We start from the raw sequence: 19,759 nt of genomic DNA on the forward strand, positions 1-19,759 counted from the left end.
ATTATCACAAAGTTTCGACAGTCAACGAGGTACAGAAAGATAAACAAAAGAAAACAATGCGTGGGAAAGTTAAGACGAAATGAGAGTCGTAACAGCAACATCAAAGCAAAGGCCGGGCGATACGAGTATATGCTAAGGGATCTCAGATACCCGAGAACGAACCTATGCGAATATCTAGCTGGCTTTCGAGAAACTCGAAGGTGATGATGGAGGAAGTGGGCAGAACCACGTTGGAAGAGGCGACCCTTTTCCAGAAGCCGCACAAGTCCTTGTCGTGGTCTCCCATTTTCTCTAGCCCACGGGCCTTCCTGAAGCTTGAGTCTTTCTTTCCCTTGTTCACCCTGTACAAGGGAAATCCGTCGAGAAGGGCAGGGTCTTGATCGTTGTAACACACACGCACAAACTTTCCTTTCCAATCCTTATAGGATTATTGGAAAATGGAGAGGATAGACCTCCCAGCAACCCCATTGAGGCTGACCCATTGGCGATCACCCGGGTTCTTCGCCTCGAACAAGTACAAGAATATGTCGATGGAAGCCGGGAATCCCAAGTGAGCGTAGAGAATCTGATAAGCTCGCACGAACGCCCAGCTGTTGGGATGGAGCTGGGCGGGCGCAATGTCGAGCTCGGTCAGAAGCTCCCTCTCGAAGCGCGTGAAGGGAAACCGGAGTTTGACGTTCTTGAACATGGTTGTGTATATGAAGCAGAAGGGGGCCTCGTCGCTCCCCTGATCATCGGTGCAGATTGGCTCACCGGGAGGACAAGGTCGCACGACCATTCTGTCGTCATGCTCTTTACTGAAAGAGAGGTTTTCCCTGTCACCCTTCTTGAGGCGGAGGATGTCAAGGTCGGAGTTGATGGTTGAAGTCTCACCCAGCAAAGTTGCAGAGGCCCACGGGTATAGACGCTTATAATATGGAAGAGGCCTCACCATCGCGCTGGGTTGTGGTGGATTTGGTTGTGGTTGGCTAGGTCTAGAGGACGCGGGTCTCGCGACTCGGGTTGAAGGGACGTTAGGATCCCTTAGGGGGTCGCGGGAAGAGGAAGGGTTCGCCCTACGAGTTTTCGCCGAAGGGTCACGAGGAGATGGAGGACGGTTCGGTGTAACTTTGGGGAAAACCATAGGAGAAACTGCAAGAAGAAGAAAAAGGGGAAGAGATGAGAGTTTGTAAGCAAAGAGACTCAACAGAGAAGAAGGAGATAGAAGAACAAGGGGGGCTTGCAGAGGAAGGGTTCAGAAACGCTAAACGCAGAAAGGAAAAAGCAGAAACAGAGAAAACATCCCACAACATATGCTTCAGACAGTTAATGGATGATGCAAACCGATTAAAATGCAGCAAATATTAGTGGAAGTGATAAAAAAGTTACCTTTAGACGATCGGAAGAGTATTCAGAAAGATGGTGGTTGGGGGAAATCGAAGCGTTCGCTGGAGCGTTTCGGGAGTTTGAAGAGAGGTAGAAGATAATGAAACAGTGAAATGGCGCGAAGTGTTTAAGAGTTTCGAACGTTGCGAGAAGTGCAAACGGCAATGAATAATGGTCGTTGATAAGTCCACGTGTCGAATGATCGAAGGAGTTGGTGAGATGTCAAGTCAGTGAACAGTACGAGCGCCAACGCACAAAGCCACGTAGACCGCCGAATTTAATTCTTTTTTAGTTTTCTTGTTGAACAGGTCGCAGCTCGAGATTGGGGGGCTTGTGTACCGACCAGGTCATCGGGTATGACGACGTGTCTAGCACGTGACTACGTGGTGCGTGTTTAGCAGAACACGTGGACTAGAGAAAGGCGAGTGGTTCAGAAGCTAGTATAGTCGCCGCTCGTGGAAGCGGCGTGCTACAACGTACATGATCGGTTGTCGCCGAGATTGTATGACATCGAACTGTGCTTATGCTCCACCCTTATCTTTACTGCCTCATCTTTGATCCTCGCCTCCTCTCTCACCTCATCCAGCAGATCCAGGTTCACCCTCCTCTCCTCATTGGACTCTTCAGCCACAAAACTCTTAAAGCGTGGCGAGCTCTCCTGAATCTCAACCGGGATCATCGCATCCGACCCGTACACCAAGCTAAAAGGTGTCTCTCCTGTGGTGGACTGAGGCGTGGTGTGGTAAGCCCACACTTTTCTAGGAACTTCTTCCACCCAGGTCCCCTTGCCTTTTCGAGCCCCTCTTCAGACCCCTGAGTAGGATTATGTTGGCGGACTCTACCTGCCCATTTGTCTGGGGGTGCTCAAGCGATGCGAACAGCTGCTTTATCTCGACCTCTGTACACAGCTTGCCCAGCTGCTAGCTTGCGAAATGGGTACCATTGTCAAAGACAAGGCGCCTTGGCACGCCAAAACGACATACTATATTCCTCCACACAAAGTGTTGCACCTTGTGGGCTGTAATCTGCGCTACCGGCTCGGCCTCGATCCACTTCGTGAAGTACTCGATGGCTACTACCAGATACTTCATTTGCCTTATCACTAACGGGAAGGGTCCCAGAATTTCGATTCCCCACGTGTGAAAAAGCCACGGGCTGTAAATCGACCTCAGCTCTTTTGGAGGCGCCTTATGCCAATCAACGTGCTGTTGGCATTGCTTGCACTGCTGGGCGTGCCTTATGAAATCTTCTCTCATTGTGGGCCAGTAATAACCCGCACTGACTACCTTCGACGCCAAAGAGCATCCTCCCACATGACTACCGCAGATCCCCTCATGAAGCTCTGCCATTATACGCATCCACTGCTCTTCGCTCACACACACCAGGATTGGGTGAGTGAAATCGTGCCTGTGCAGCTCTCCATCCAGAAGGGTGTACTTCGCAAAATTTCTCTTTATCTTCTTGCCCTCCTCGGGCTCTACTGGGAGTATCCCGTCAGCAAGGTAGCGTCTGTAGGGCGTCATCCACGTGTCCCCTTTTTCCACCGCACATACCTGCATGGGATCCCCCTCTCCCCCAAGGCCGGATAAGCATTCACACTAGGGGTCCTCAGCGTTTCTTGAGTCAGCGACCGATGACTCCTCGCTCTTTCACTATCTTTGATTATCTGATGGACGCCTACCATGTTATCAGCGACAAACTTCCGTGGTGTCTTGAAGGTCTCTTGTATCACTGCCCTCTGTCTTCCCCCCTTGCCTGAGATGGCCAACTTGGCGAGTAGGTCAGCATGGACATTCTGCTATCTTGGGACATGCACCAACTCAAACACCGCGCACGCCTTCCTCAAGACTTGGACGTACCCCAGGTACGCGGCCATCCGTGGGTCCTTGGCCTGGTACTCCGCGGTGACTTGACCCGTAACTAACTGGGAATCAATCTTTATCACTAGGCTTCGTGCCCCCATCTACTTGGCATGGAGCATCCCAACTATAAGGGCTTCATATTCCGCCTGGTTGTTGCTTGCTTTGAAAGCGAACCTCAGGGCCTGCTCGATCAACAAGCCTTTCCAAGATTACACCCCCTCCACTCCCCTGCTGGTTGGTGGACCCATCCACTAAGAGCACCCACGGAAAACTGACCTCCTCCTCTGGCTGCACACTCCTTGGGGAGAGTTCTACTACAAAATCCGCGTACACCTGGCCCTTGATGGGGCCTCGGGGCTCATAATGAACGTCGAACTCGGAGAGCTCCACGACCCAACGCACCATTCTTCCGGCGACATCTGGCTTCTGCAGCACCTTCTGGATAGGTAGGTCCGTCATTACCACCACCGTGAAGCTCTGGAAGTAGTGACGAAGCCTCCTGGTCGAGAACACCACGACTAATGCCGCCTTCTCCAGGGCCTGATACCTTACCTCCGGCCCATGTAGTACTTTGCTTACAATGTATATTGGCCTTTGCGTCTGGTCCTGCTCCTGAACGAGGACTGAGCTAATCGCTCGCTCAGTTACAGCAAAATACAATTGAAGCGGCACGCCCAACTGTGGCTTCGACAGTACAGGAGGAGCGACCAAATACTCCTTTAACTTGAGGAACGCCTCCTCACACTCGACGGTCCACATGAACTGGTTGTTTCTCCTCAAACACTTGAAATAAGGGTGGCCCTTCTCTCCTCTAGCGGATTCAAATTTGGACAGGGCAGCCATCCGCCCTGTCAGCTGCTGCACCTCCTTCACCGAGGCAGGGCTCCTCATGGCCAGAATCGCCGCACACTTTTCTGGGTTTGCCTCTATCCCGCACTCGGTGAGTAGGAAACCCAAAAACTTCCCTGTCTCGACCCCGAACACGCACTTTTCGGGGTTCAGCTTCAAGCGGTACTTCGCTATTGTAGCAAATAGCTCTTCCAAATCAGCTACGTGTTGTCCCCTCTTCTGCGAGGTCACCACCATATCATCTACGTAGGCGTGGACGTTTCTCCCTAGCATGGGCACAAGGACCCTGTACATCAGCCTCTGGTATGTGGCTCACGCATTCTTTAGACTGAACGACATCATTGTATAACAATAATAGGACGTGGTCATAAATGCTGTTTTGCACTCGTCTCTGGGGTGCATTTTGATTTGATTGTACCCTGAAAACGCATCCAGGAAGCTGAGCATCCTGCACCCCGAGGGACTATCCACCAAGGCGTCAATACTGGGTAGGGGGTACAAGTCCTTGGGGCACGCCTTGTTAAGGTCAGTGAAGTCTACGCACATCCTCCACTTCCCATTGGCCTTCTTCACTAAGACCACGTTTGCCAACCACTCAGGGTATTAAATTTCCCTGACATGGCCCGCATCCAGCAACTTCTTTGTCTCTTCCTGGACGACCAGACACCTCTCTTCGTTGAGCTTCCTCTTCCTCTAGCGAACGAGCTTCATCTTAGGATCCATGGTAAGGCAGTGGCAGAAGAAGTCCGGGTCTATCCCTTGCATGTCCGAGGCGGAACTTGCGAAGGCGTCCAGATGACGAGATATCACCTCTGCCACCTGGTCTTGTTCCACTTGGTCAAATGACTTACCTAACTTGAACGTCTTACCACCAATCTGCCTCTCCACCACGTTCCCAACTGGCTCGAGTCGCCTCTCCCGAGCGCTTTCCGTGCGAGCAACTCCTGCGCTATCCTCCATGGCTGGCGGGCGCTCCACCACCATGAACACTCCCCTCTTGGCTTTGAGGCTATTCTCATAGCTTCGCTTAGCCTCCTGCTTGATATGATTCCAAAAGCACAATGTGAATGATTCTTGACATTCTTAGGAATCATCTTGAGTTGGATATGAGATAGGCACTTTAAGATAGAATTGGATCAAGGTTCTATGATCAAGAACTCACCAAGACTAATACCAAAACCCAAACTCATATGGAAGTTCCATGTATTGTCAAATTGAACCGAACAAAAATGGAAGAAAAGGCAAAGGCACCGAACAAAATGTATAAGAATAGAATTGTACCGAACAATTAAGCTAGAAAATGAAGAAGAAGCAAAGATGAATCGGCAGAAATCAAAAGACCGAAGCAAAACAACAAGAACACAAACTAAGATATGAACATAAAAAGAGAAGGAAGGAAGGAGAAGAGAAAGCTCATGAAGATGGAGGAATGGTTGGATGATCATGCCACTTAGAGGATGGTGACTTCAAGATGAGTGTGCAAGCCGCCACTTGAGGTAACCATAGAACTCTCAAGATAAGACTAAGTGAGGAAGGCACAAAACTCTCCAATTCTCTCTAAAAAATTGAGTATAGTTTCTCTAATCAAAATTCAAATCTGAATTGTACAAGCTAAGCACCTTTATTTATAGCCTAGAGGTGCTGAAAAATAGGTGGGAAATTTCAAATAAAACTCATTTGAAATTCCCACAAAAAACAAGTCACATGGGAGGTGTGACCTTTTTCTACTATGACACCTCCTAAAAACTACACCTACACCACTCTTGATGGCAAATTTCATGAAGGTCTTCTTGAATCATGTAAGATATGGTGCGGAAGCTATGGATGTGTGTGTGCAAGATCCTCCTAAGAGTGGTGTTGATCTTGAAGGTGCATGATAGGTATGATTATAGGGAGGTTCGGCCAACCCAAGGAGAGGTGAAGGAGATGAAGTTTAGAGCCTAGAATTCTAGGGAGAAGCAAAGCTTGGCACAAAATGGCAGCATAACTTTACTCACAATAAACTTAAAAATACAAGGTGTAGGCTCCTCCTTTTATAGGCTAAGGAGGACCATAATGCAACCCTAATGCTAGCCAAATGAAATGTAAATGTGAAGCACATGGGTGCACATGGCACATGGGTGCACAAATGAGCACATGGGGAGGGGTGTGTCTAGTTTTTATGCTCACCCCCTCCATGGGCTTTCTAGACTGGCCTTGGTAAATTTAGAGGTTTTTTTAGAAACTCTAAGTTTACCTAGGTTGGTGTTTTAGGTGCCAAAATTAATTCTAAGAAAATTACAAATAAAGTTCCTATGCTAATTTTGACAAGAAATTAAAGTCTACTCTACACTAGAGTTTATGGCATTTGAACATGTAAAAGAACGTCTTTTGGATCCTCTTGGCCATAACTCTATGGTTGGCCCAAATCTACCCTTTGGTGGGCTTGCATGTGGGCTTGTGCTTGGGCCTCTTCCATCATCCCCTCCCTCTTGAAAAGGATTTGTCCTCAAATCCATTGCTTCTTCTTCTTCATGGCTAGGGGAATGGATGTGGCTGGATGGTGTCCATCATCTCCTTCTCCTTGAGAAGATCTATCCTCAGATCTAGAGATTTGATCTCAGATAGCAGCCTTTTGCTTCTTCAACTATGCTTGCCCTCTCGGATCAAATGTCCACCTAGGGGAATTATCAAATAAAGCAAATGAGTTAGTTGAAGCAGTTATATACAAATCAATTTTATGAAGTTGCCATTTTTGTTTTTGGCAACTTTTTACAATATTTCTCTTTTGATGGTTGCATGTGTTCTCTAATCCTCTCATGCTTTGTAAAATTTTCAATAGTGGTTACTTGTTCCTTAGGCATAATTCCTGTAGGAAGTGGTAACAACGCAAAAAGAGAAAGATGACTATGTTCACATACAACTTCAAATGTAGAAATATTAGTAGTCTTGTGGACTACTCTATTGTATGCATGCTCAATAGAAAAAGGATACTCATCCCAAGAATTGTGGTTGTCTTTCATGATTTCTTTAGGCATAGTAACAAGAGCTATGTTTTCAATTTTATTTTGACCATTCTTTTGAGGATGATAAGAATTTGAAAAGGACAACTTAGTTGCAAGTTTTTCCAAGAGAATCCTCAAATGATGGTTTTCAAATTTTGGAGCTCTATCCAACACTAAGTTTGAAGAGAAATCATGAAGACTTGTCTCTTCTTTAAGGAAGAGTTTATCCATGTCCATGAAAATGGAATCAAAACCTTTTGTTGTCCTAGGAAGATCTAATATGAAATTTAGGCTTATGTCTTCCCAAGGATCATTTGCAAAAGGTGAAGGAGTATAGAGTTCACGAGACATCGCCTTAGATGTATTTTTAAAACACGGAATGTATCTAGGGTAATGTCTTTGAACATCTTTTCTCATGGGTGACAATAATTTTCCTTTTAAAAGCTCTAGAGTTTTATCAACTCTAATTTGACCCATGAGTTCTCCTTCATGAAGAATTTCTCTTTTATGTGTGAAGGTAGTCTCGTTGATACAACCTTTGTTCATGGAAATTTCAATTCTTTGCAAAGGTTGTCTCAATAAGACATGACAAGTTTCTTTAGGCACTACTTCACATAAAAAATTGTCTTTGTAGATGCCTATAGATGACTTGACCTTCACTTGGTGATATCTTGGCATGTATGTAAAATAATCTACTATATTTTTATCTATGCAAGCCTTTTTTAAGGATTCTTCTTTTTTTTCTAGGCTTGCAAGTGTTCCTTTACAAAAGGTAAGGCTAGGTTGTTCAACAAGAGGTATATTTTCAAATGTATTTTCAACTTTTCCTTCTTGTTGAATGACCTTGTGGGAAGGAACACTCTTCTCCCACGCCTTTTGTTTCCCAAGGGTTTTCTCTTGCTTTTCTATTTTTACATTTTCTTCACTCTCACTAGCTTCTTTTTCTTGGCTACTATTCTCATATTTGTCCCTTAAGATCATAGATCTTTCATTGAAACATTGAGATGCTAATTGATCATTGCCAAGGTATTCTAAACATGGAATTTCTCTAGCTTGAGTGTGAGAGTTATGCTTGGTTAGGTTTTCTTGTCTCTCTTTCTTAGCTCTCCTAGGGAATTGTTGATGATATTCATTTTTCCTAAGACTTTCTTCCCCAAGATAATCATGATGTTTAGAGCTAGATGCATGAGAATGTATTTTTTTTTTAAAATTGAGACTTCTCATTCTTTGCTTTAGTCAAAACATTAAGTTTAGTCTCACTCTCCAATTGTCTATAAGCAATTGATTGCACAGTTTGTGAAACTTCTTTCAAAAGAGTTTTTAAAGATTTTAATTCACTTCCAATAGACTTTGTAGAATGAGAAGAAGAAGACATGGCTAAAGCTTTGTGTATACAAGTATTTTACCTTGAGAAAACTTAGGAAAGTCAAAGAAGGTAGTTTTCCAGGTAAGGGAGGTGAGTCACAAAGGACTACTTAAATACCAAGCCTTTGCCTTAGCCAAAAAATATCCCTCAATGTCTTCACACAAAACTTTCTCTTAGTAAACCACTTAGAACACAATTAAGTTGAGAAATCAAATTTTCAATGAAAGAAAACAATGCAAGCTACTAATCAACAAAGCTAGTCGGTTTAACACAAACTTAACAAAATAACCATGCAAAGCGTCACTAACTAAGCAAAAGAAAAGGCAATTACAAACAATTAACAATTGCTAATTAAGAATTCTATACTAGTCGGCCCTAGGTGAGGCTTCTTGGACACTTGGAGCCCTTGAAGACAAACTCACCATCTAAAACGTAATTAAGAGGTAATTAACACAAATTAAGTTGCAAGGAAATTAAGAAAAACTCCCTTTGTTGATCCTCTTTTTGCTAAATGCACTTCCTTGTTGTCTTTGCTTGTTGGCCCTCCAAGTGTTTGTAGTGTTTTTCAAGAAAGCTTGTTTCGGCCTTGGCTTTGTTTCCCCTTAGAATGAAGGTTTTAATTCTCCAATTCCAGCACCTATCAAAAGACTAGACCTTACCCAAGTCAAGTTTCCATTCAATTAAGCACCAAAGGAGAAATAAATTCTAGCACCAAATTAGAGGTCAAAGAACAAAAGCAAGAAACAATTTAATTGAATAAAACAGTACCACCAAAAGGAGTTAGATTATGACAACCAGAAAGAGGTCCAAGAAATATTAAGCAAGCAAATAAAAGGTACCCAAATCTACCCTTTGGTGGGCTTGCATGTGGGCTTGTGCTTGGGCCTCTTCCATCATCTCTCCTAAGTCACATGGACAATGTGACTTTATTTTACATTTTCACACTCCTTTATTTAATAACCACACCTCCTAAAACTATACAAGAGTATTTCAAAGCTTGGCCTTGCCCCTCATGGGATGGACTTGGGCTCTTTGGGCTTTGGCCTTCTTGGGCTTGGGCTTGGGCCTCATCTTTATTTTATGTCTTCTTTTAATTTTGAGAAGACTAGAAGGAAGAACTTCAAATGTGAGGGTAGATGTCCTCTTCCTCCATTAATAAAAGCCTCCTTTATTTGATTCTCATCACTACTTGTCAGACTTGATCACTATCACCTTCCCGTTTAGGTTTGTCAACTTCATCTTCATGTGGCGTGTCGATGCCACCGCCCTTAACCTGTTCAGGGCTGGTATTCCCAACAGAACATTATACGCAGAGTGCGCATTAACCTCCAGGTACCTTATATTCTCTGTGCGGGAGGTGGAACCATCCGTAAAGGTGGTCCTCAACTCCAGGTACCCCCGCACCTCCACCTGATCCCCAACAAACCCGTATAGGCATCCTGTGTAGGGCCTGAGTTGGTCAGGAGACAACTGCAACTTGTTGAAGGTGGACCAAAACATTACATCTGCGGAACTGCCTTGATCCATTAACACCCGGTGCACTTTCCTCCCTGCAGTCACCACCGAGATCACCATAAGGTCGTTATCGTGTGGAATGACGTCGCGAAGGTTAGCCTTCATGAAAGCAAGGTCGACGTCGAGCACGTCATCCACCGCCTGTGCTTCTAACGACATAATTGAACGTGTATACCTCTTGCGCTGAGAGGAAGTACACCCACCTTCTGAGAATCCACCTGAGATTGTTTGGATTTCCTCATGTACTGGCATCTCATGCCCTTGATCTTCCCCCGACGGTCCCTTGTGACTCTGCCAAGTAGTCATTCAGAAACCCGCTCTTCACCAGCTCATCCAACTGATGCCCCAACGCCAAGCAGCAGGGTATGGGGTGTTCGAATGCCTGGTGGAACTCGCACCATGCATGCATGTGGTGTCCCAGCACCTTGTCAGTCTTTGCTGGGATATTCAGCCTTTCTGCTATGTTGGGCACTGCGATGAGATCCTTCAGCTCCACCACAAAATTGTGCCTCACCGGCTTATTCTCCCTCGCACGCCCCTTAGCCTTGGGCTTTCTGGACTCGTAGGGTGACATCCTCCCCTGAGTCTTCTTGTCCGTCGTAGCTTCATGCACCCTCAAGGGCTGCGCACACGCCGGTGCACGTGGGCGCGTGGGGACAACGCACGTACGCTTTTCGTTCACTTCACCCTCTGCTGCGATGTGCACCACCGCGCGATGCCTAATCTCAGCAAAGGTCTTGGGGCGGTTCTTGATGAGAGATTCACTGAATGGGCTCGGACAAATCCCTTTCCGAAAAGCGTGAATCATCATCGTCTCATCCTTGGTGGCAACCTTCACCACCTGCGCCCCAAACCGATTCACGAACTCCTTCAGCATCTCCCCTTGATACTGTCTTACGTCAAAGAGGTCGTAAGAATTGGGTGGGGGAGCGCGGTTCGTGATATACTGCTCCCTGAACAGTTGCGACAGTTGCGCAAACGAAGTCACGTGGCCATCTGGGAGACTGATGAACTAGTCCATCGCCACTCCCACCAACGTGCTCATAAACAGCTTGCACCTCACGGCGCCAGAACCGCCAACCAACATCATCTGCGTGTGAAACACCGTGAGATGTGCCTCTGGATCTTCCATACCGATAAACGTAGCTTTCGGCCCTACGAACGTGGATGGTATCACCGCATCCATGATCGCCTGCGAGAAGGGCATAGGAAACTCTCTGGGAGGCGTAAAGCATTCTTGATCCGCCTTCGACGCCGCCATCGCCTCCTGAAGGCCCTGCATCATCTCCATCACTTGCTGCAGGGTCAAGCTCTCACTTCCCACGTACGCCGTAGATGTCTGCCTAGTATTCCTCATTCTTGGATGTTTCTTGGCGAATCTTGAACTGTTTTAACAAATCTTGGAACATTCTTGATGAATCTTGAACTTTTTCCGGTGATTCTCGAACTTTCTTCGGTGATTCTTGAGCTTTCTTGCAGTTGGGACAGATGTTTTAGATCGTGCCTCACGGTGGGTGCCAAAGTTCCCGCCGATTGACCTAACGTCTTTGTGCGTTTCTGTTGACTTCGCTTCCAAGAACCCTTCGCTCCAATGTTTCCTCCTCCAATGGAAACACCTGAAAACACAGAAACAAAGGGCGCCCTCGCGGCCGTTTGCACTCCGACGGTCAAGTCAGTATCTCGGGCAATGAACACCAAACTCTCACACTTAGATCACGGTGTGTTCTTTCTCACTCTGTTCGCTCTCAGAAATGCGTAACTTGCACTAACGAAAGCGTAAATTGTTTTTTGTAAAAGTAACAAAACGTACCTTAACTATGTTTGTTGTTAACCTTATATACCTTTGGTAACATTGCCTTCCTGTTTATCTGTGACTTAAGCATTTTGTGGGTGCGTCTTGGCGACACTGACGCCCAGGCTTAGGGTCGTGCAGTGTGTAAGACTGCCCTGCCGTAGTGCGACTGGCGCGGGGGTGACTGCATGGGTGCCAACTCATGCGCCCATTCTCTGAGTCATCTGCCGAGGGAGTTCCCTGCCTTCCTCACGTGCCATGCATGCAGATCATCCTCTGGGACGTGACCCTCCCATGGGTCATCTCTGTCCTAGTGGCTTTCCAACGGTGGTGCGTATTGTCGCGTCCATAGACCTAATGCATGGATCCCTCGTGAGTTGGGTCTCTCCCTCCTGGTAACAAGGGGTGTGGCTTGAAAGCCACCTTTTTTTATTTATCATTACTGTTTGAGGTGCCGAGGCCCGAGGCCTCTATGCCCCTCCCGTGGCGCCTGCTACTATGCCGCCTCCTCCACGATCACCCCTACCCATGGTATAAGGAGACACTTCTTTGACCCGCTATGCTTTCCATGGGTCCCATCATGCTGACTTTGGTCAATGCCCTAACCCGGTCAACGCCCGAGGCCGGTCAACGCCTGAGGCCAGTCAACGCCCGAGGACCATACGATACACAAATCTATCATACAAATAATTCCTTAAATAATATCATTCATAAAAAAATATACAAATATATATTTATGCCCTTACTTTATTTATCATAATATTTTCATGTTGCATTTAAATAAAACAAGAATTCATGATTTATGATGCTGCGGAAGACTTAAGATTTCATTATTTTAATTTGAAATTCATAATGCAACAAAAATAAAGGGATAAATTAAACCTTATAATTATCCTTAAATGATATTATTTTCTTTACAATATTCCTAATTTTAAAATGAGGGTTCATAAAATTGGAAAAAACATCATTCATGGAAAAAACATCATTCACATTAAAAAATTAATTTACATAATTTTCTAACAGTATCACCCAACCCTAAATTGTGAAGGATTGAATTTAGCAATATATTTTTGAATCATGAGATTAATGAAACCATTTGATCTCAATTTTGTGTTATTTTTAGGAAATTACAGAAAGATGAAGCAAAAGATCTAGAAGATGAATAAAGAGGTTTTAGAAGATAGAAAACAAGGCCTTGGATATTCAAGAAATCTCGCTCAGGTGAGCATGTCTCACCCAAGCGTGAATGCTCCAGAGCAACTCTTGTTTTAGGGCGAAACTTGCTCAGGTCTTGTTGAAGGGTCACTCAAGTTAGAATGCTCTAGAGGTCAAGCTTTGTTCGAGTGCCAAGCTTGCCCAAGCGCCCATGTCTTGCTTAAGGGAGATTGATCCAGAGAAAGGGGTTTTGAATCAAGGATCTCGCTTAAACAAGATATGGCTAGCTTGAGAGAGATGTCACTAATCCAAAGTTTGAAAAAGGCTTAAATAAGGAAAAAATTAGTCTAAGAAAACCCCTTAGATATGACTGGAAAGTATTTATGAGAATCTGATTTGTGGAAAGTATGTCTCAATCTGATATGGATGATAAGTCAATTGCTGAGACATTAATGGGTACGTTAATTACCATGAAGTTTGATGGGGGTCGTACAATGCATGAACACCTCACTAAAATGAAAAACATAACAACAAGATTGAAATCCATGGGATTGGAAGTCAATGACAATTTCCTTGTACAATTCATCATGAGTTCCTTGCCTCCTCAGTATGGTCCATTCCAAATAAATTACAACACTATTAAAGATAAATGGAATGTGTAAGAATTGCAAAGTTTACTAATTCAAGAGGAAGCAAGACTCAAGAAGTAAGGAAATCACTTGGTCAATCTTGTGGGTAAGTCAGGAGTTAAGAAGAAACCAAAATAAGAAGAATCAAAGGGGCAACAAAGGACCGTTAAAGGTTAATGAGTCATCTGCCAAAATCCACAAAGAACAAAAGAAGGACGTGTGTCATTTTTGTAAGAAAATTGAACACTATAAGAAAGATTGCCTGAAACGTAAGATATGGTTCAAAAAGAAAGGTAAGCCTAATGCTTTCGTATGTTTCGAATCAAATTTGGCAAAAGTTCCTCATAATACTTGGTGGATTGATTCTGGTTGTACAACTCATATTTCTAATACGATGCAGGGATTTCTTATGACCCAAACCACAAGCCCAAATGAAAGATTTGTGTTTATGGGAAATCGAGTCAAAGCTTCAATTGAAGCCATTAGAACTTATCCTTTAATTTTAGATAGTGGACATGATTTAGATATTTTCCAAACTCTTTATGTTCCTTCTATTTCTAGAAATTTAATTTCTTTGTCTAAACCTGATACAATTGGATATTCTTTTAAGTTTGGAAATAGATGTTGCAGTTTGTTTAAACATAATCATTTTATTGGTTCTGGTGTTCTTTGTGAAGGTTTATACAAATTAAAACTTGATAATATCTTTGCTGAGACTCTGTTAACCTTGCATCATAATATTGGTACTAAACGCAGTTTAATGAATGAAAGTTCAGCTTATTTGTGGCATAAACGTTTGGGTCACATTTCCAAAGAAAAACATAAAGATTGGTAAAGAATGAAATCCTACCTGATTTGGATTTTACTGATCTTGGTATTTGATGGAGATCAAGATCAAGACGAAATGGAGGCCAATAATCAAGGACAAGAAGAGGTAGAAGCTCAAGTGTTAGACGCTCAAGGAGTCATTAGCCCACCTCATAGGCTTACAAGGAGCAAGTTCAAGGCATTAGGAAATAGTGGGAGGTTGTTTTCTCTTTTTATAGTTTCTTGTGTAATAAAAGGTGCTTAGAGGGAAACATTAGACACCTCTTTTGTAAAAGCATCTCTAGGCCTTAGTTTAGGAAAATATAGAAGCTTGGGGGGTGTGAGCTTAGTAGGAGCGTGAGCTTGAGGAGTGAGCTTAGTAGGGGGCGTGTTTGTAGGAGTAGTTTTAGGTAGTTTCTAGAATAAGCTTGTATATGACCGGCCCTTGCTCCTATAAAAGGAGGGCTTAGGTCCTTCACAATTCAGATTGGAATTTGGCTATAGAGAAACTCTACTCAAATTGAGAGAGAACTGTGAGAACTTTGTCTTCTCCTATACCTTGTCTTATCTTGGGTGCCTTGGTTCTCTCAAGTGGCGGCAATTGCTCACTTATCTTGGAGCCTTCACACTCCAAGTGGCGTGACCACTAACCAAGTTCTTCATCCTCATAAGTTCTTCTCTTCTTCATCTTTTCATTTCATCTACATGTCATACGAAATTTCTAAACATGTTTAGCTTCTTATGTTCGGTATTTCAGCTTATTTCTAGCTTTGTTTCGATTCTTCTTCCTTTGCTTTGCTTTTGGTTCCGTACTTTTCATTTTTAAGCAATTCTATTCAGTTCATTTGCTTTTATACACATTTTAATCGGTTCAATTGACAATAGATGGATCTTCCATGTGAGTTTGGTGTTTGGTGCAAGTTTTGGTGAGTTCTTGAAACATAGAACATTGATCCAATTCTATTAAAAGTGCCTATTCTTTCTCCAACTCAAGTTGATTCCATAAAATGTTAAAGAATCATCTCTACTTTGTTAGTGGAATCATATCATGTGGTATCTAGAGTTTAGGTTTGTTCTTGTTTAATTTTGAGTTGTGTTGCACTTTTAATTCAAGAGCTCTATAATTCTTGTTGTTTATCTTTCTGTTTTTAGGCTTATTTTGAGTTTTATTGCTGTTTTCTTAATTGTGCCTATCATGTGTTTGTGTTTTTTCCTTTTTAAATTCATACAAGTTTTGTCATAGTCATGTTTTTCCAAGAATGTCATCACTTCTTGTAGTACTTTTATTGTATTTTTTGTTTCTTGGTTTGGTGTAATACAATTTTTCTGAACTTGTGTTTTGATCCTTTGTGCATTTTCTATTTTAGTTTTGAGTTCATACTTGTATTTTAGACCTATACAAGTTCTTATACATCATTTCCATTATGTCTTTGCTAGTTCTTAATTCTGTTCTTCATTCCTGTTAGGATTCCTCTGTTTTTCTGAAAACGTGCTCACTGTTTCGATTTATTGCAATTGATTTACTCACTGGAAATTTCTGAAATTCTGGATTTGTGTTCTTTAAAGTGTTATAAAAAAGTAGAAAAAAGAAGTACTTAAAAATTCAAAGTACAAAAAAAAAATGATTATGTTTAAACAAACTGCAATTCTGCCGAAAAAAATACGGTAATCTGGCAGTGATTTTAGAAGTTCCATTGTTGAGCTAAGATCTTGAAATTTCTGTGGTTAAAATTTCATAATCCAGTTCGCTTCATACCATTCCAGATAAATCGGTGAACATCAAGCACGGTTTGCACAAAAATATTTTCCAGTAGCTCTGTTTTTGTTTTCTTCATCTACTCTAGTACTTTTCTTTAGGTATCTTTTGTGTGCCTTCTTTTTCATTGAGTACCTTATTTTCTTGCTTTTCTTTTATTCATTACTCTTTGAGTTTGTCATACATCTAGTATTCCTTTTGTTATAGCCTTTTATTGCTTATACCTTTTCTTGGTTGTCTTTCATTATTCATTGGTTTTGTGGTGATTGGCTTTGAAGATTGTGTGCTCTTGCTTTGACATATTTCATTTGAGGTTACTCAAGGCCTCAAGATCAGCTTGGTAAAGGGAGTATTCTTTCTTTGGAGTGATTAAAGTGACACTTCACTTCGGCACTTTGGTTCCCCCTTCTTTTTGCTAACCTTGTTTTCTTAACTTTGTTTGCTGTTTTGTTGTTTGCTGTTTTCTTTTACAAATGACTTCATATTCCAGTGGTGAATCTTACAAACAGCATTCTCCTAGCAAAGCTTCTGTTCTTGGTGAATTAAAAGAGGCCTAGCGAACCATTACACTCCAAGATGAAGCTATTAGACGGTTGGAGGAAAAATTGCAAAACATTGAAATGAAGCAAGCTAGGTCCTCTCATTCTATCCATGGATAGCGTCATCATCATAGACCTTCATCTAGAGGCTCTTCCAATGATCATGGCCGTGAAGAGGAACATAGAAGACGGAGACCTCAACCCCACTTTCATGGATATAGACCTCATGCTCATGAAGATAGGCATCACCGTGAAGATGGCTACTACCAAGAAGCAAAGGCTAAGCTTCCCTCGGTCAAAATTCCTAGTTTCAATGGGGATAATGATCCTAATGTGTACCTAGATTGGGAAGCTAAATGTGAACAAATTTTTGAGATCCATGAGGTCCAAGATGAACACAAGTTTAAGCTAGCCACCTTAGGGTTTAGTGATTATGCCATGAAATGGTGGCATGGTGTTGTAAAGGACATTATCTATCACAAGGGTCCTCCCGTGGACTCTTGGAACTCTTTAAAGGATCAAATGCGCCTTAGGTCCTCCAACGGTTTCAACAAGGCACGCTAAGTGTGGATGCTTATTTCAAAGAATTAGAAATGCTTTTGCTTAAGGTAGATAGACGTGAGAGTGAGGAAGCTTTGATAGCTAGGTTTGTGAGTGGTCTAAGGAAGGATATCCAAGATATTGTTGAGCTTCAAGAGTATTCATCATTGGGTTCTTTGGTTCATCTTGCAATGAAGGTGGAAGCCCAACTTGCTAAGAAAAATACTTTCAAAAATGCTTCCAATGATGGTTACTACAACAATTATTGGAAGAACAAAAAATCTTTTTCTAAATTTCCTTCTAAAGATTCTTCTTTCAAACCAAAGGAATCTAAGCCTTCTACTTCTATGCCTAAATCACCAACTAAATCGTCTAGTAAGAAATGCTTTAAGTGTATGGGTTATGGTCACATTGCGGCTAATTGTCCTTCTAAAAGGAATATGTTTGTGCATAATGGCATTGTCATGAGTGAGCATGATTCGGATTCACTTAGGCATTCTTCACATTCTAGGGCATCTAGTGAGAATGAGAGTGAGAGTCCACTTGAAGGAGATTTGTTAGTTGTGAGAAGACTTCTTGGACAAGTTTCACAACCTTTTGATGAAAGTAAAAGGGAAAATATTTTCCATACAAGATGTCTTATTCAAAACAACATTTGTTCCTTAATAGTGGATGGGGGGAGTTATGCTAATGTGGCTAGTACAAGAGTAGTAGATAAACTTGGATTGCCTACTATCTCTCATACAAAGCCCTACAAATTGCAATGGCTTAGTGAAGTAGGAGAAATAATTGTCAATAAACAAGTCCTCATCCCTTTCTCTATTGGAAAATACAAAGATGAGGTATTATGTGATGTTGTGCCCATGGAAGCAACACATGTTCTTTTGGGAAGGCCTTTGCAATATGATAGAAAAGTTTTTCATGATGGCTTTACCAACAAACTTTCTTTTGATTTCCATGGTCATAAGGTTACTTTAAAATCTCTCTCTCCAAGAGAAGTCCATGAGGACCAAATTCTTATGAAAAAAAAAGAGGGAGAGTGAAAATGAAAAAAGTCCTAAGCCTACGCTTCTTGTGTCTAAGCATGAGGTCCACAATCCTATTTTCTTAGCTATCCCTAGACCTCTTAAGATAGAACCACTTGTTGATAGTCCTCATTGCTTGGATAATTTGGTAAAGGAGTTTCAAGATGTGTTTCAAGATCCTCCAAAAGGCATTCCACCTTTAAGAGGGATTGAGCACCAAATTGATTTGATTCCGGGATCTTCCTTACCCAATCGTCCGGCCTATAGGACCAATCCAAGTGAAACCAAGGAAATTCGCCAACAAATAGAGGCTTTGATTGCAAAAGGTTGGGTCCAAGATAGCATGAGCCCCTGTGTTATGATTATCCTTGTGCCTAAGAAAGATGGCACATGGAGGATGTGTTCGGATTGTAGGGCTATCAATAACATTACAATTAAGTATAGGCATCCCATACCTAGGCTTGATGATTTGTTGGATGAATTGCATGGTTCTAAAATATTTACAAAGATTGATCTTAAAAGCGGCTACAATCAAATCCGTATCAAACCGAGTGATGAATGGAAGACGACTTTTAAGACCAACTTTGGTTTATATGAGTGGTTAGTTATGCCCTTTGGTTTAACTAATGCTCCAAGTACTTTCATGCGCCTCATGCATCATGTTTTGAGACCTTTCATTAGTAAGTTTGTTTTTGTTTATTTTGATGATATCCTCATTTATAGCTTATCTTTGAATGACCATAGGTTGCATGTTAGACAAGTCTTAGAAACCCTCAGGAAGGAACATTTGTATGCTAACCTTTCTAAATGTATGTTTGCACTTGATCATATAGAATTCCTAGGGTTTGTTGTGAGTAGCAAAGGGGTCCATGTGGACCAAGCTAAGGTGGTGGCCATTCAAAATTGGCCTACACCTACAACTATGAATGAAGTCCGAAGTTTTCATGGACTTGCTTCTTTTTATAGAAGATTTGTACCCAACTTTGGTACGATAGCCGCACCTCTCAATGATATAGTGAAAAAGGATGTGGTTTTTCAATGGGGAGAAGCACAAAAAAAAGCTTTTGAGATTTTAAAAGAAAAATTGACTAATGCCCCCATTTTAGCCCTTCCTAATTTTGCTAAAACATTTTAGATTGAGTGTGATGCTTCAAGTATAGGCATTGGGGCTGTTCTCCTTCAAGAGGGCCACCCCATAGCTTATTTTAGTGAAAAATTGAAGGGGAGTCATATCAACTATTCCACTTATGATGAAGAATTATATGCACTTGTTAGAGCTTTGTTTACTTGGCAACATTATCTTTTTCCTAAAGAGTTTGTGATTCATAGTGATCATGAGTCTCTTAAATATTTGAAAAGCCAAAACAAACTTAACAAGAGGCATGCTAAGTGGGTGGAATTCCTTGAGCAATTTCCTTATGTGATCAAACATAAGCAAGGCAAAATAAATGTTGTGGCCGATGCTCTTTCTCGATGATATGCCTTGCTTAATCTTTTGGGTTCTCAATTTCTTGGCTTTGATCACATTAAGGATCTTTATCATGATGACCTTGATTTTTCTCTTATCTATCAAGA

At 42.4% G+C, this 19,759-nt stretch overlaps 1 protein-coding gene across 1 annotated transcript; it reads right to left on the reverse strand.

Moving 5' to 3' along the window:
- Positions 1-10,194: 10,194 nt before the first annotated feature.
- Positions 10,195-11,298, reverse strand: LOC137838361 (uncharacterized). Its single transcript, XM_068647605.1, has 2 exons — positions 11,000-11,298; positions 10,195-10,894 (listed from the first exon to the last, which is right to left on the reverse strand). The coding sequence occupies exons 1-2, from the start codon at positions 11,296-11,298 to the stop codon at positions 10,195-10,197; spliced, it is 999 nt and encodes a 332-aa protein (XP_068503706.1).
- Positions 11,299-19,759: the final 8,461 nt, after the last annotated feature.

The sequence above is a fragment of the Phaseolus vulgaris genome, chromosome 4, assembly GCF_000499845.2.
Source record: "Phaseolus vulgaris cultivar G19833 chromosome 4, P. vulgaris v2.0, whole genome shotgun sequence".
Lineage (NCBI taxonomy): Eukaryota > Viridiplantae > Streptophyta > Magnoliopsida > Fabales > Fabaceae > Phaseolus > Phaseolus vulgaris.

Excerpts from the sequence above, each read along its gene's own strand:
- LOC137838361 (XM_068647605.1), bottom strand. The coding sequence starts at position 11,298 with ATGAGGAATACTAGGCAGACATCTACGGCGTACGTGGGAAGTGAGAGC. Across the intron at positions 10,895-10,999 it reads GGCGGTTCTGGCGCCGTGAG|GGAGCAGTATATCACGAACC; the intron begins GTGCAAGCTGTT and ends GCAACTGTTCAG.